The following is an 18,241-nucleotide window of genomic DNA, read 5'->3' on the forward strand; positions in this document are numbered from 1 at the left end:
GGGTAAATACTGTAATATTGGCTCAACCAAAGGGTAATATAGGCAGAAATAATTGTGAATCTGTGGAAATGATTAAATAAAAAAGCATCTTGTATTATTAATTACAAATGAAAGTCCAGCAAGTATTTATGAAAAATCATGGTGGTGTTCTCTAAAGAAAGTTTATGCAGAAATGGTAAACCTTTATGTAGGTCATGACCTATATAGCAAGTATAAATATATGATATGATTGTCTTGCAACTCACTCCTAAAGAGGACATTGCAATGTCACAACATATAAGTAGAGTTAACAATTTTATTGGTTATATATTGACCTTAACTAAAATCTTTTTTAATTGTGTACCTATTTTAGTTTGTGTTTCTTATTATTGTAACTTACCTATAGTTTGAAGAGGAAACTTTTAATTACAATGTCAGCCTTAACATGCAACTTATTTGTGCCCACATAGTATTTCTGGCAAGTGCTATATTTGTGTATCACTTGATGTTTTTGAAGACCAGTCTTTTTGCTCTGGTCTGTAATTGTCTTCAGAGTCTGATAAACTAGATTTGTGAACATTATTCACAGTTCTGATTTATGCTTCTGTTGGTTTCATTTACTATAGACTAGGTCAATGCTAGATACACCAGTATTTAAAGTCAAAACATTGTTACCTGTAATTAAAAGTAGTTTTTATATTTGAAAATATTATAGCAGAAAAGATGTATACAAATAGATATTCTAATGCATGAAATAATGATAATATTTTTGTCACAATTAATATTTACAGAAGAATAGTGTTACTTGGAGCTGTTACAGATGTGCTAGTATAAAGAACAAAGTAACAAACTTTAAGACCTCAAAGTATATCTAAGAAAACATGGACAGTAAGTAAAAGAATAGTGTTACTTGGAGCTGTTACAGATGTGCTAGTATAAAGAACAAAGTAGCAAACTTTAAGACCTCAAGTATATCTTAAGTAAATATGGACAGTAAGTAAAAGAATAGTGTTACTTGGAGCTGTTACAGATGTGCTAGTATAAAGAACAAAGTAGCAAACTTTAAGACCTCAAGTATATCTTAAGAAAACATGGACAGTAAGTAAAAGAATAGTGTTGTTTGGAGCTGTTACAGATGTGCTAGTATAAAGAACAAAGTAGCAAACTTTAAGACCTCAAAGTATATCTAAGAAAACATGGACAGTAAGTAAAAGAATAGTGTTACTTGGAGCTGTTACAGATGTGCTAGTATAAAGAACAAAGTAGCAAACTTTAAGACCTCAAGTATATCTTAAGTAAATATGGACAGTAAGTAAAAGAATAGTGTTACTTGGAGCTGTTACAGATGTGCTAGTATAAAGAACAAAGTAGCAAACTTTAAGACCTCAAGTATATCTTAAGTAAACATGGACAGTAAGTAAAAGAATAGTGTTGTTTGGAGCTGTTACAGATGTGCTAGTATAAAGAACAAAGTAGCAAACTTTAAGACCTCAAGTATTTCTTGAGTAAACATGGACAGTAAGTAAAAGAAAACTGTTTATTAGATGTTGTGACCATAAATATTGTTACTTAGCCTGATCTGATGGTATTGTGACAGGTCAGGTGTACATTATTGATAAAACTTTGTCAATTTTTGTGTTTTTATAATTTCTGTAATCTATGAAAGATGCATATTAATGTATATCAATCAGATTGAAACTGATTGTGTGAGTAAATGGATCGTTCTGATCAACAACAAAATATTGTAATGAGACAGATATATTTTCTTTCATTGAGTTTTGATTGGTAGTAATACCATTAAAAATATGAGTAAGATCTTTGATATTTTTCATATAGAGCTTGGTGAACCATCTACTGGTGTAATAGATGTTGCCAACAAAGTGCGAGAAGACCCACTTTTCACAATCAGGTGATTTTATGTAGATACTGAATCAAATCTGTTAAACCTCTAGATATTGTTCTACAGTAAATGAACCTACATAAGTTGTGGTATATCTGTATTATCATATTTTTATGTCAAACTAACTTATAATAGTAAAAACAGATTTTTACCTTTATTAGTAATGAACCTGAATCAGTTGTGGTATGTCTGTATTACCACAATTTTACATCAAACTAACTTATAATAGAAAAAACAGAACAGATATTGATCTTTATTTGAAATGAACCTGTATCAGTTGTGGTGTGTCTGTATTACCACAGTTTTACATCAAACTGTTACAATAGAAAATATAACAGATTTTGATATTTTTTGTAATGAACCAATATCTGTTGTGGTTTTTTGTGTGTAGAATTTCCTGATAGAATATGTAAGTAACTGCCTAAGTGGAAATTGTTTTTGTATATTAAAGAAATGTGCATGATGAACACAGGAGTAAGAAAGATGGAAACAGATTCTTTCATAGTGTTTGCTTATCATAAATGTTTAGAAGTTACCAAACAGAAATGGCAGATTTAAACTAAAGAAATGGTATAGTTAACTCACTAAGTTACTGCTTGTAGTTTATACTACTACACATTAAAATGTGTTTTCTGAGTATGAGAATTTAAGTTTAACTAGTTCACATGAAAATCAATATGTGTTCTGATTGAAGACCAATCTTGAAACAAGTTTATATAAAATGGTATAGTTAACTCACTAAGTTACTGCTTGTAGTTTATACTACTACACATTAAAATGTGTTTTCTGAGTATGAGAATTTAAGTTTAACTAGTTCACATGAAAATCAATATGTGTTCTGATTGAAGACCAATCTTAAAACAAGTTTATATAAAATGGTATAGTTAACTTACTAAGTTACTGTTTGTAGTTTATACTACTACATAATAAAATGTGTTTTCTGAGTATGAGAATTTAACTAGTTCACATGGAAATCAATATGTGTTCTGATTGAAGACCAATCTTAAAACAAGTTTATATAAAATGGTATAGTTAACTCACTAAGTTACTGTTTGTAGTTTATACTACTACATAATAAAATGTGTTTTCTGAGTATGAGAATATAATTAGTTCACATGAAAATCGATATGTGTTCTGATTGAAGACCAATCTTAAAACAAGTTTATATAACAATCTAATACCTATTTATAGGAAAAAAGAACTTGAGGAAAAGAAGAAATTGATTACCAATCCAGTGAAAATGAAACAACTGAAACAGTTAGTAAGTGTTTTGAATGGATAAGTGACTTTCAGAAAATATCATATCACAACATAACTCATTAATCATAGTGTATGTAGGACCATTATTAAAGTAAATTTGTTTTTCCACAGATAACATCTAAATTATCAGCTGAATTGTTAATATGTTGATATCATAATTTTAGTGAAGTATTTTGTAATAAACTAAAATAAATATTTATCTACGAACATGTCTCAAAAATGTGTCGTATCATACAAATGGAAGTTCAGAATGTTTCTTAATATTGCCTTTTAGAATTAAAAATATTGTGTATGATACACTGTTAAAATATAGATTATTAGCTATGATTTTATGTTATACAAATTGGTATAATATAAACAAAGTATTTTAATAAAATCTTGAATGTAAGACACTAAAACTTTGTGTCATGTGCAGTAAAGGATACTCAGGGTGAGAGAGATAAGTAATTTAAAGTCAAATTTTGTGGGAAAAGCACAGATTTTTAGGTTACAGAAATGTGCATACAAATTGTATAGTGAACTTTTCGATTACACACACTTATTAAACTAGTATGTTTAGTATAATGTGCTGTACTTCTTTTGAGTTATGTTTATTATTATTATCTGATAATTACTTCCTTGTGTAAAATTTACTTTTTAAAACAGTTGCAGCAAAGTGTAGGAAAGAAAGATAAGAAGAAAAAGAAGAAGAAAAGGAAGAAGAAACAAACAGATAGTAGTGGAGATGAGACTGTTTATGTAAGAAAGTCTAAAGTAAAAAATAAAGAAAAGAGCAGTGGACACTTGAAGTATAAATATGTAGCAGGGGATGGCAACACCATGAAGAACCATTACATGTTAGATGAAAATAAAAAGAATCATCATAAGCATGACTTGGAAGTACATTCTGACAAAGAAAAGAGGCGAAGAAAACAACAGTATGGATTAATAGTCATGGCAAGTCTTTAGAAGAAGGTTTTTCAAAATCTGTAGTAATAATTCACTTTCACTAAACATCTGTACATAGGCTTACTTCCAAATAACTTTCTACCTTTTGTTAAAGTTCATCCATACAGACAGGTTCAATTACTTTAGAATTCTTATCTCTGTATTCTCAAGATGGCTGGTATGCGTATTAAAACTTTAGTTAGAATAACATAAAGAACAACATTAACAAAGGTTAATTTGATGATGACCTAGGAAGGTCAAAAATGTCGTTCTGTACTTTATTCTAATTAAAAGTTTTAATACCCATACCAGCTGTTTTGAGAATACATTTTTACTTCAAGTACGTTTTTCATCGTGAATATTCATATCTCCTTTAACACCATTGTTCTACCTTTAATACATATAAGTTGTTAGGCCTTTATTAAATGTCATGCTTTCCATCTTTATCCAAACAGTTTTTTTTGAGTGACTTTGTTTCTCATCTGCTCTGACTTTGTCTGTTGTTTCTCACTTTTCTCATATTATTAAAGTGTTGGAATTGAAGTGTTTGAAAGTGATACATTTCTGTAAAGGTGTCTGAATTTTGCCTTTATGAATGATGTTTTTGTGACTTTCAGTTTTATTGTAATTAAAATAATTTTTCACCAAAAATATCATCCATTGAGGTGCATATATAAATATTATGTTATTTATTTGTGACATCACAGGTCATACTGCATAATCAGAACTACCACAACTTGTGTATCTGACCCCATGTTAGTCTGAACAGCAACATCATAAAAAAGAATGTCATTACTTAATATGTGTTACAATAATAAACTGCACAGTACTTTACTGGATACAGTTGTAAGTAATGCCACTTTTGAATAGATATTAGTAGAGCATATGGTAACGTTCTGTATCTTAAATTTTCTATTATGTACAGCAAGTAGTTACTATGTTCCCCATGACAATGTTGTAATATCAAATATCAGTTTTAAATTGTGCATTTTGTTAACCATGCTGCTTGGTGGTTTTGATTCTCAAGGTAAGTGGTAAAAATAATGAATCAAGTAGCTGGTTGTTGGAAAACAATAGACTAACAATGTGTATTGTATACATCATGTAAATTATAACAACTATAGGTACTAGGTTGTGTATTGTATACATCATGTAAGTTATAACAACTATAGGTACTAGGCTGTGTATTGTATACATCATGTAAGTTATAACAACCATAGGTACTAGGTTGTGTATTGTATACATCATGTAAGTTATAACAACCATAGGTACTAGGTTGTGTATTGTATACATCGTGTAAGTTATAACAACCATAGGTACTAGGTTGTGTATTGTATACATCGTGTAAGTTATAACAACCATAGGTACTAGGTTGTGGATTGTATACATCATGTAAGTTATAACAACTATAGGTACTAGGTTGTGTATTGTATACATCGTGTAAGTTATAACAACCATAGGTACTAGGTTGTGTATTGTATACATCATGTAAATTATAACAACCATAGGTACTAGGTTGTGTATTGTATACATCATGTAAATTATAACAACCATAGGTACTAGGTTGTGTATTGTATACATCATGTAAGTTATAACAACCATAGGTACTAGGTTGTGTATTGTATACATCATGTAAGTTATAACAACCATAGGTACTAGGTTGTGTATTGTATACATCATGTAAGTTATAACAACCATCGGTACTAGGTTGTGTATTATATACATCGTGTAAGTTATAACAACCATAGGTACTAGGTTGTGTATTGTATACATCGTGTAAGTTATAACAACCATAGGTACTAGGTTGTGTATTGTATACATCATGTAAATTATAACAACCATAGGTACTAGGTTGTGTATTGTATACATCATGTAAATTATAACAACCATAGGTACTAGGTTGTGTATTGTATACATCATGTAAGTTATAACAACCATAGGTACTAGGTTGTGTATTGTATACATCATGTAAATTATAACAACCATAGGTACTAGGTTGTGTATTGTATACATCATGTAAATTATAACAACCATAGGTACTAGGTTGTGTATTGTATACATCATGTAAATTATAACAACCATAGGTACTAGGTTGTGTATTGTATACATCATGTAAATTATAACAACCATAGGTACTAGGTTGTGTATTGTATACATCATGTAAGTTAAAACAACCATAGGTACTAGGTTGTGTATTGTATACATCATGTAAGTTATAACAACCATAGGTACTAGGTTGTGTATTGTATACATCATGTAAGTTATAACAACCATAGGTACTAGGTTGTGTATTGTATACATCATGTAAGTTATAACAACCATAGGTACTAGGTTGTGTATTGTATACATCATGTAAGTTATAACAACCATAGGTACTAGGTTGTGTATTGTATACATCATGTAAATTATAACAACCATAGGTACTAGATTATGTATTGTATACATCATGTAAGTTATAACAACCATAGGTACTAGGTTGTGTATTGTATACATCATGTAAGTTATAACAACCATAGGTACTAGGTTGTGTATTGTATACATCATGTAAGTTAGCTAAATTTTATTTACTGTGTTGTGTCTATACATTAGGTCAATTTTCGATGTGTTGGTAGATTATGTAAGGTAGAACAACTGTAGGTACTAGGTTGTGCATTTTATGTATTTTGTAAGTTATGTAAGTTGTATTTACCCTGTTCTGTCTATATATTAGGTCAAATTTAGATACTGTGTTATGCATTTGATAGATCATATAAGTTATAACAATTGTAGGTTCTAGGTTGTGTATGTTATATATTATGTAAGGTGAATTGTATTTACCATGTTGTGTCTATACATTAGGTTAATTTTAGATGCTGTGTTGTGTATTTGATAGATTGTGTAAGTTATAACTGTAGGTACTAGGTTGTGTCAATACATTAGGTCAATTTTAGATCCTGTATTTGTCTTTGATAGATCATTAAGTTACAACAGCTGTAGGTTTTAGATAGTGTATTTGATAGATTCTGGCAGTTATAACAACTGTAGGTACTGGATTATGTATGTTATATATTATGTAAGTTTGGTGAATTGTATTTACTATGTTATGTCTATACATTAGGTCAGTTTTAGATACTGTGTTGTGTATTTGATAGATTGTATGTATAAGTCAAAACAACTGTATATATGTTGAGTTTTAGAACAACTGTACAAGTTAAGGCAATTGTAGAGTACATGTTGAGTGTTAGAAAGTTTTTAAGTTAGTGTTATATTAGAGTCTAGATTGAGTGCTTGGTGGACTTTAAAAGTCAATTTTATTATATGTTGAGTGTGAGAATGATTGTATTAGTTAGTGCCACTTTATACAGTCTTTGTTTTGGCTGATATAGACTGTGTATGTTGTTTTTAGTAATGTTATTTTCAACCTGTTTGTTATTGAAGCTTACCAGTTTGTTTTTTATCCCTTTCTTAGAAAGAAACAAAAGTATCACTGTCTTCATCCCACATTGAGACAAAGAATGAAGAACTACACAGATCAAATTCCAATAGAAGTTATGTAACTAATAACAGAAAACATGCATCATCAATGAAAGAAAAGAGGTCACGGTCAAGGTCACCAAAGCGGTAATTACAAGAGACTTTTATGATACGAGTCTGTAGTTTTCACAGCTTTCCATTTTTTAAAGCTCAGCATCAGAAGTTGTACAAAGTAAGCTAAAATAATGCCAAGGTAATGTATGGTGTTAAAATTCAAACACTGTTGTACAAGGGCAGGATGAGTTGAGTAAAGTGGCACAATATCCACCTGATAAGTTATATCTCACTATGCTTTAACTGTAACTAGTTGAAAAGAAAACCCCATAATCATAACACAGAAGTGTGCAGTGTTGTATTTATTAATTATTTCATTGACTACTCACAGATTATCTCAAGATATATTATTTACTTGGCATTAAATACATTTTAAGAACAAATAAGAATAAATTTTACAAATGGTTGACAAGCATAGTATTTGACACAGTGAATCAGTGTGATTTGTGTGTGAACATGTGAAAATTAATTGTACATCAGGCAAGAGAAAGACAAACACAACAGTACTGGAAACTAATCAATGATTCATTCAGCATAATGAAAAATTAGAATAGGGAAACTAATTAATGGTTCACTCAGCATGATGAAGAAGAAATAAACAGTACCCGAAATTATTAATGGTTACTTAGCATAATGAAGAACTACACAGTTCTGAAAACTGTTCACTCAGCATGGTAAAGAACTAGACATTACTGGAAAATAATCAGTGGTTTACTTAACACAATGAAGAACTTAAACAGTACTGGAAATTGTTAATTTATGGTTCAATTCACATAATGAAGACTAGACAGTACTGGAAACTGTTAATTAATGGTTCACTTAACATAATGAAGAACTAGACAGTACTGGAAACTAATTAATGGTTTACTTAACATAATGAAGAACTAGACAGTACTGGAAACTAATTAACAGTTCACTTAACATGATGAAGAACTAGACAGTACTGGAAACTAATTAATGGTTCACTTAACATAATGAAGAACTACACAGTACTGGAAACTAATTAACAGTTCACTTAACATGATGAAGAACTAGACAGTACTGGAAACTAATTAATGGTTTACTTAACATAATGAAGAACTACACAGTACTGGAAACTAATTAACAGTTCACTTAACATGATGAAGAACTAGACAGTACTGGAAACTAATTAATGGTTTACTTAACATAATGAAGAACTACACAGTACTGGAAACTAATTAACAGTTCACTTAACATGATGAAGAACTAGACAGTACTGGAAACTAATTAATGGTTTACTTAACATAATGAAGAACTAGACAGTACTGGAAACTAATTAACAGTTCACTTAACATGATGAAAAACTAGACAGTACTGGAAACTAATTAACAGTTCACTTAACATGATGAAGAACTAGACAGTACTGGAAACTAATTAATGGTTTACTTAACATAATGAAGAACTAGACAGTACTGGAAACTAATTAACAGTTCACTTAACATGATGAAAAACTAGACAGTACTGGAAACTAATTAACAGTTCACTTAACATAATGAAGAACTAGACAGTACTGGAAACTAATTAACAGTTCACTTAACATGATGAAGAACTAGACAGTACTGGAAACTAATTAATGGTTTACTTAACATAATGAAGAACTACACAGTACTGGAAACTAGATAACAGTTCACTTAACATGATGAAGAACTAGACAGTACTGGAAACTAATTAATGGTTTACTTAACATAATGAAGAACTAGACAGTACTGGAAACTAATTAACGGTTTACTTAACATAATGAAGAACTAGACAGTACTGGAAACTAATTAATGGTTTACTTAACATAATGAAGAACTACACAGTACTGGAAACTAATTAACAGTTCACTTAACATAATGAAGAACTAGACAGTACTGGAAACTAATTAACAGTTCACTTAACATAATGAAGAACTAGACAGTACTGGAAACTAACTAACGGTTTACTTAACATAATGAAGAACTAGACAGTACTGGAAACTGTTAGTTAATGGTCCATTTAACATGATAAAGAAGTGGATAGTACTGTAAATGGTTAATTATCCCTTTCACTATGGGCTTGGTGTAATATACACAAGTTCATCTACACTTTTACACACTTGAAGTATTTGTTTTATAACTTTTGATACAGCAAGTCTATCTTCACAAAATTATAACTTTTGATACAGCATGTGTATCTTCACAAAATTTGGTAACTTTTAGTAAAGAGTACAAGTATTTTGTACACAAAAGAACAGACTTTTAATTTTATATTTTTACTAAAGATTTGTTTGTAAAAATATTGATTCTGTTTCGTTACTAGTCTGAGTACAAAGTTATTTCACGTAATGATTAAAAAAAGCTCTTCTTTTTCCAAAAGTCTCGAATATTATTTATGTAATCTCTAAAACCTCCAAAATACATTTCAAATGTTTGTGTTCAGTAAGACTTTATATTCTGTTATTTTCTATATTCTGTCTGGGGTCTGTTGCATTACCAATCTTATAACCATCATAAAATATTGGGAAATATAATTTTGTTTTTCATGCTAGAATGAGTACATATTGCGTCACAAGAATACAAATCCTCATTTAGTCCAAGTAACTGAAGTCTTGTAGCTATACATTTATATATATGTATATTTATTATTTTTTATTATATTTACCTTCCAGTCATGCCTACCTGAGCTTAAATAGCATATATGGATCCAGTTGATGTGCACTCAGGTCAAGTGTCCAATAATATAAAACTGACCTTTAGTCCTTCCTGTCTTGGCTGTGTTTTAGTGGACTAGTATTTTGTAATATAGTCATAGTTCAATTATTATATATGTATATATATATATATATATATATGTATATTGTTATTACTATTTAGATATAAATTATGGAACTAATCTCTTCTAGCTATGACCTTTGAACTCAATTGCTACTGGAAATAGATTTCTAAGCTTTTTAAAATTTTGCACATGGAGGATATAAAACAAAATATTTTTATTAGGTAATAACCAAAAATCACAAATAACTACACTGATCCCATAAAATTCCAATGTAATTTATTAAGGTTACTAACTAAGATGATATTTAGATTTAAAACAAAATATGAAACCTCAAGCAGACTAAAGACACAACCTACCTTCTTGAAATCTTGGTTTGAAAAAATGTGGTAGCCTTTTCACAGATTAAAATGGCTGAAAAATCACTAAGAGGACATTCAAAGCTGTTAATTTGTTATTCACATCATGTATTGTAGTAAGAGTATGTAAGAGACCATGTCAAAAAAATATAAGAGTTGAATGGGAACACCTTGTTCGATTCATTACACAAGAACTATCTCGGCAAAATAAAGGTACAAGGTTCTTATTTTATATTGTAGCTTGTCTTTATTAGTAACATGAGTTCCTAATTTGTACAAAACTATAGATTTAGTATTTTGACTCACAAACAACTAATTTAAACAGTGACACTTTCAACATACCACTATACTCACTATAATCTATATTTAGATGTGTTCTTTTAATATTTACTAATATATAATGTTAAGGTTTGAATTGTAATCTTCAGTTTAATTCCAAACTTATTTACATTAAAATAGTAGTTCAATAAAATTTTGAATGCAAGTCAACAGATGAGATGACATGAATTTGACCCATGACCCATCAAAAAAGGGTTAATGATTCACTCAGCATGATGAAGAACTGAACTGGAAGCTGTTAATTGATTAATGCTTCATTAGATGAGAGAATGATGATGAATGAGAGAGGTTTGGAAATGGTAATGTAGTAAACATGTTAAGACTACTATTTTATATATGTAGTAATCTTTGGAAGTTAGAATTAAAACCTTGGAAACAGTATAAGTAATAAAAGTTAACCACTATTTCAATTTCCATCCCATATTTAATTTTAAATTATTTCATATCCTTCTTTTTATTCACAGAAAATTAAGTGCAGAGGAAAAAGAAAAGATTCGACAAGAGATGTTGAAAATGCTGTCTGGAGAGAGGAACAACGAACAAAGAATGTCAGAAGATATAAAGAAGAGGAGGAGAAAGGAAAGGAAACTGAGAAAACTGTGTCATCCAAAACATTTATTAAGTAAGTTAGTGGTAGTTTATAACATTTGTTAAAGTGTAATTAATCTGTATAAGATATCTTGTTAAAATGCATCTTATATTAATATGAAACAGAATGTATAAGAACTTGTGATTCTATTGACAAAGTTGTGTGTGTTTTTATATGTTGTTTATGTATGGTAGTAATGTAGCACAAGGATAAATTTCCATTCAGGTTGTGTAGTTTGTGGTGGTAATAATGTGTTACAAGAATAAACTTCTAGTCAGGTTGTGTAGTTTGTGATGGTAATAATGTGTTACAAAGGATAAACTTCTAGTCAGGTTGTGTAGGTTGTGATGGTAATAATGTGTTACAAAGGATAAACTTCTAGTCAGGTTGTGTAGTTTGTGATGGTAATAATGTGTTACAAAGGATAAACTTCTAGTCAAGTTGTGTAGTTTGTGATGATTATAATGTGTTACAAGAATAAACTTTTAGTCAGGTTGTGTAGTTTGTGATGATTATAATGTGTTACAGTAATAAACTTCTAGTCAGGTTGTGTAGTTTGTGATGGTAATAATGTGTTACAAAGGATAAACTTCTAGTCAGGTTGTGTAGTTTGTGATGGTAATAATGTGTTACAAAGGATAAACTTCTAGTCAAGTTGTGTAGTTTGTGATGATTATAATGTGTTACAAGAATAAACTTTTAGTCAGGTTGTGTAGTTTGTGATGATTATAATGTGTTACAGTAATAAACTTCTAGTCAGGTTGTGTAGTTTGTGATGGTAATAAGTGTTACAAAGGATAAACTTCTAGTCAGGTTGTGTAGTTTGTGATGGTAATAATGTGTTACAAAGGATAAACTTCTAGTCAGGTTGTGTAGTTTGTGATGATTATAATGTGTTACAAAGGATAAACTTCTAGTCAAGTTGTGTAGTTTGTGATGATTATAATGTGTTACAAGAATAAACTTCTAGTCAGGTTGTGTAGTTTGTGATGGTAATAATGTGTTACAAAGGATAAACTTCTAGTCAGGTTGTGTAGTTTGTGATGATTATAATGTGTTACAAGAATAAACTTCTAGTCAGGTTGTGTAGTTTGTGATGGTAATAATGTGTTACAAAGGATAAACTTCTAGTCAAGTTGTGTAGTTTGTGATGATTATAATGTGTTACAATAATAAACTTCTAGTCAGGTTGTGTAGTTTGTGATGGTAATAATGTGTTACAAAGGATAAACTTCTAGTCAGGTTGTGTAGTTTGTGATGGTAATAATGTGTTACAAAGGATAAACTTCTAGTCAAGTTGTGTAGTTTGTGATGATTATAATGTGTTACAATAATAAACTTCTAGTCAGGTTGTGTAGTTTGTGATGATTATAATGTGTTACAGTAATAAACTTCTAGTCAGGTTGTGTAGTTTGTGATGGTAATAAGTGTTACAAAGGATAAACTTCTAGTCAGGTTGTGTAGTTTGTGATGGTAATAATGTGTTACAAAGGATAAACTTCTAGTCAGGTTGTGTAGTTTGTGATGATTATAATGTGTTACAAAGGATAAACTTCTAGTCAAGTTGTGTAGTTTGTGATGATTATAATGTGTTACAAGAATAAACTTCTAGTCAGGTTGTGTAGTTTGTGATGGTAATAATGTGTTACAAAGGATAAACTTCTAGTCAGGTTGTGTAGTTTGTGATGATTATAATGTGTTACAAGAATAAACTTCTAGTCAGGTTGTGTAGTTTGTGATGGTAATAATGTGTTACAAAGGATAAACTTCTAGTCAAGTTGTGTAGTTTGTGATGATTATAATGTGTTACAATAATAAACTTCTAGTCAGGTTGTGTAGTTTGTGATGGTGATAATGTGTTACAAAGGATAAACTTCTAGTCAGGTTGTGTAGTTTGTGATGGTAATAATGTGTTACAAGAATAAACTTTTAGTCAGGTTGTGTAGTTTGTGATGGTAATAATGTGTTACAAGAATAAACTTCTAGTCAGGTTGTGTAGTTTGTGATGGTAATAATGTGTTACAAAGGATAAACTTCTAGTCAAGTTGTGTAGTTTGTGATGATTATAATGTGTTACAGTAATAAACTTCTAGTCAGGTTGTGTAGTTTGTGATGGTAATAATGTGTTACAAAGGATAAACTTCTAGTCAAGTTGTGTAGTTTGTGATGATTATAATGTGTTACAAGAATAAACTTTTAGTCAGGTTGTGTAGTTTGCGATGGTAATAATGTGTTACAAGAATAAACTTCTAGTCAGGTTGTGTAGTTTGTGATGGTAATAATGTGTTACAAAGGATAAACTTCTAGTCAAGTTGTGTAGTTTGTGATGATTATAATGTGTTACAGTAATAAACTTCTAGTCAGGTTGTGTAGTTTGTGATGGTAATAATGTGTTACAAAGGATAAACTTCTAGTCAAGTTGTGTAGTTTGTGATAATTATAATGTGTTACAGTAATAAACTTCTAGTCAGGTTGTGTAGTTTGTGATGGTAATAATGTGTTACAAAGGATAAACTTCTAGTCAAGTTGTGTAGTTTCTGATGATTATAATGTGTTACAGTAATAAACTTCTAATCAGGTTGTGTAGTTTGTGATGGTAATAATGTGTTACAAGGATAAACTTCTAGTCAGGTTGTGTTGTTTATGATGGTAATAATGTGTTCTTAATCTCAAGATCACTAGAACTGATACACAATTCAAAACAGAAATCCACAGAAAAATCACCTACACTGGATTATACATTCTCTGGGACTCATGACATGAAACAAAACAAAAACTCAATATATTAAGAAACCAAATAAACACTATGCTCACCCAATAAAATTAATGATGAAATAAATAAAAGAACACTTGATCAACAAATTTCCTCAAAAAAGCGTGGAAAAAATTATACACACACACCAACAACAAACAAACAATAAACTGCAAAACTTTGTACTGCTACATACCATATGTTCCTGACAAATAACCAACATTTGGAAAAACACAACATTCCAGTAAACACCAAATTTATTCAGAAACCAGGTACAAAACTAAAGTGCATACCATGTAAAAACTACACTGTCAAACACAACACCAACATAATTTATAAAATACAATGCAACAACTACCATCATTTCTATAATAGAGAAACAAGCACAAAAATGGAATCTACATTCAAAGAACATAAAAAACACCTTTAAACATTTTCGAACATTGCAAGTCAAATAAATGCAACATAACCATAGAAAACTCCCAGATATTAAGTAGCAAAACAAATATAAACAAAGGCAAAATCAAAGAATCCCTACTTTTACAGCAATTAAAACCAAAATTAAACCAGTGTAAAGGAACACCTTCATAACTGTACTAATTAATAACCTAGCATCTAACTGTAACGCCCCCTACAATCCCTTACACGTTTATACTCTCGTTCCTAAGACGTGTTGGGCAACAGTAACTTTCAAACTTTCTCTTTCTGAACCTGAAGATGACCTAGAAAGGTCAAAATGTTGTTCTCTCCTTATCAGTAAGAGTGTTAATACCCATACCAGCTGTTCTGAGATAAAATGTGTTACAAAGATAAACTTCTAGTCACGTTGTGTTGTTTATAATGGTAATAATGTGTCACAAGGGTTCTTCACCTTACATACAATATCAGTATTATCTTATTACAGTCCAATGTTGTCTAAAGCAGTTTCCACGGGGAGTGTGGAGAAACGTATCAAAAACAACATCTACAATATCCAACGGTCAAAGGACACCATGGAAGGAAACTTTATAAAGAGATGAGAATTGTGGTAAATATTTTAGTGCGTTACCATTGTGCATAAACAAGACAGATTAAAGGTAACGCATACACCCAGCATTATATCATTACAGTGGTGTGTATAGGTACTGACTATAAACACATCTGCACCTACCATTACAGTAGTGTGTATAGGTACTGACTATAAACACACGTACACTTACCATTATATCATATCAGTGGTGTGTATGGGTACTGAATATAAACCTATGTAATACTATCATTATATCATTACAGTAGTGTGTATAGGTACTGACTATAAACATATGTAATACTATCATTATATCATTACAGTAGTGTGTATAGGTACTGACTATAAACACATGTACACCTACCATTATATCATATCAGTGGTGTGTATAGGTACTGACTATGAACTCATATCCCTACCATTATATCATTACAGTGGTGTAAATCTGTAATGGCTGAACACACACGACATGTGTAAGACATATCATGATTTTTAATTAATTTGTGTTGTTATGCTGATTGTGTAAAGAAATATTGGATGTGTATTGTTTCATATTATTTTGTTATTACCTTTTACTGTTTTGTAAACCTGTTCAAGTATAGTTTACTGTTTTGTACTGAATATAATTAACATGTGTCCTCTGATGTTGAATTGTTCTTCGTTTTAGGTTTCTCAGAGTTCAAATGAAGAAGAATGGCTAAAGTGATCTTTTTTTTAACGTGGTTCAGAAATCTGATGTAAATTTATAATTAGTTTTTTTTAATGTTAAGAATTGTATGTAATTCTTTGAAAGTTGGGTGGGTGCATTAATCTCTGAGTATGGAAATAAAAGAATAACAGAAACAGAATGTATAGCTCTATTAAAAAATAAATTCTTTCAGTATTGAGATTTGTTTAATAAAAATTTGGGGTTGGTTTCAGTACACTAAGAATGAAATTTTCAGTACTTCCTGAAATGTGGTTATGTAAAGAGTACTTACTGTAAAATAGTTGTTAACTTCCTGAAATGTGGTTATGTAAAGAGTACTTACTGTAAAATAGTTGTTAACACTTGTTTCTCCTTGTAACTATAATAAAAGTGTAGTTTTATTCAGTGTACTTAATTACTCATTTCTTATTCTCCATTTTGATAGTGTGATGTAATTGCTTACACAAACAAGCCCTAGGCTTCTGATCCTAAATCCATTTTCAATTTTCTTAATTGTAAACAAAACAGCTCTTTCAGTTGAAATAGGCCCACCGCTAGTACAGTGGTATGTCTTCGGACTTACAACGCAAAATCAGGGGTTCGATTCCCTTCGGTGGGCTCAGCAGATAGCCCGACGTGGCTTTGCTATAAGAAAATATAAATACAGTTGAAATAGTAGTTTGCATGGAGATGGGCAGTAAAAGCTCACAAAAATGGTTTTCAACAATTTATACTCAGAATTAAATTTCAGGCATTTTGAAAACTTGTAAGAAGTTTGCTTTGTCGTTGAATTATGATAGGTAAAGATGTGTAGAAAGTAAACTTTTTATAGATATGTGAGATAACTAATACTTACCTGTAATAAACTGAATACTGAATCAGTGAAATGTATCCTTATTTCTAGATAGCAAGTAAAGTATTTTGATAATTACAATTTACAAAATATTTCAAGTATTGTAGGACTAGTTTCATATATGTTTTAGTATCATAATCATTTTAACATTTCCTTTAGGAAGTAATTAAATTACAACATTGCTTCCTTACTCAATAATAATTTTAAAAATCAAACACAATATGTAATTGTCCTCTCAACAAGTGTTTTTGGGGTAATTATGGCATGTAAAGAGGATAGTCTCTTACTTTTGTTTTCTGTACTAGGGCTTGAGGTAATTCTTCATTTGAGCTTAAAAACAAACATACAATCTACATAAAATATGTTAATGTATGTTTTAATAGTTATATCTATTAAAGGAAGAAATCAGGACAGGACTAGTTACTAAATATAATATATGGATATATGTTTTAATAGTCTTACCTGTTAAAGTTAGAAATCAGGACTGATATAGCTACTAAATGTAATATGCTGATTGATGTTTTTATTTGTTATATCTGGTAAAGCAAGAAACCAGGACAGGCCTAACCACTACATATGTGTCAATACGTTTTTAACTTTTAGTAGTTTATCTATTAAAGCAAGAAACAAGGACTGCCCTATCTATTAAATATATTGTGTTGATAGCTATATCAGAAGACTTAAACATTGTCCTCCACATTTGTATTTTTTACAACAGGTAGTTGCTGTCCATCCTAGCATACTCATGATGTTATTACTTCTTTCACAGTTTTGGAACATACTTGTATATGTCTAAGGAATAAATTAATAAGTAGCTGTGAATTATTTCATCATACTATTTGTATATAAATGAGATTTAGATACATGAGAGTCTCCATTATATTTACAGTAAGCTACAAACAGTGGGTTTTAGTTCAAAGGTAGAATGAGTATACAAAGAGTATATTTGTACTAAACCCCAAATAAATTAATTTAAATGTGGCCAAGAAATAACCTAAACCCTTACACTTATGTCTAAATGGAATTTCCTAAATTTGTTTTCATGTATATTGTGGAAATAACCTTTTATGAAAATAACTTTTTACCAAATCACATGTAAACTGATCAGTGTATGGCCAAGTAATTGACAAAAAAACTCCAAAATTATGTTTTGTTTTGCAAGCTTGTGACCCCTCTATAGACTTGAAATGGACAAATCCAGCTTTTTTGTATGCCAATGTGTTGAGGGTACAAAAATTATACTTGTGCCAATTTTGCAATAAATATAC

General features: G+C 30.1%; 1 protein-coding gene across 2 annotated transcripts in view; it reads left to right on the top strand.

Annotated features, from left to right (window-relative positions):
• The window catches only part of LOC143228368 (uncharacterized), a 33,223-nt gene extending 15,419 nt beyond the window's left edge, over positions 1–17,804 (top strand). Inside the window, exons 4-10 of one of the 2 annotated variants that reach the window (XR_013015337.1) lie at positions 1,816–1,888; positions 3,071–3,140; positions 3,785–4,079; positions 7,519–7,666; positions 11,550–11,707; positions 15,331–15,502; positions 16,100–16,319. Coding sequence is in view for 1 of the 2 variants with exons in the window: in XM_076459662.1 (XP_076315777.1) it covers positions 1,816–1,888; positions 3,071–3,140; positions 3,785–4,079; positions 7,519–7,666; positions 11,550–11,707; positions 15,331–15,437 (851 nt within the window). In the remaining variant the exon portion in view is untranslated. Of the gene's footprint in view, positions 1–1,815; positions 1,889–3,070; positions 3,141–3,784; positions 4,080–7,518; positions 7,667–11,549; positions 11,708–15,330; positions 15,503–16,099 lie in introns of both variants that reach the window. The other variant, XM_076459662.1, reaches the window with a different exon arrangement.
• The last annotated feature ends 437 nt before the right edge of the window (positions 17,805–18,241 follow it).

Source organism: Tachypleus tridentatus, chromosome 1 (genome assembly GCF_004210375.1).
Source record: "Tachypleus tridentatus isolate NWPU-2018 chromosome 1, ASM421037v1, whole genome shotgun sequence".
Classification (NCBI taxonomy): Eukaryota; Metazoa; Arthropoda; class Merostomata; order Xiphosura; family Limulidae; genus Tachypleus; species Tachypleus tridentatus.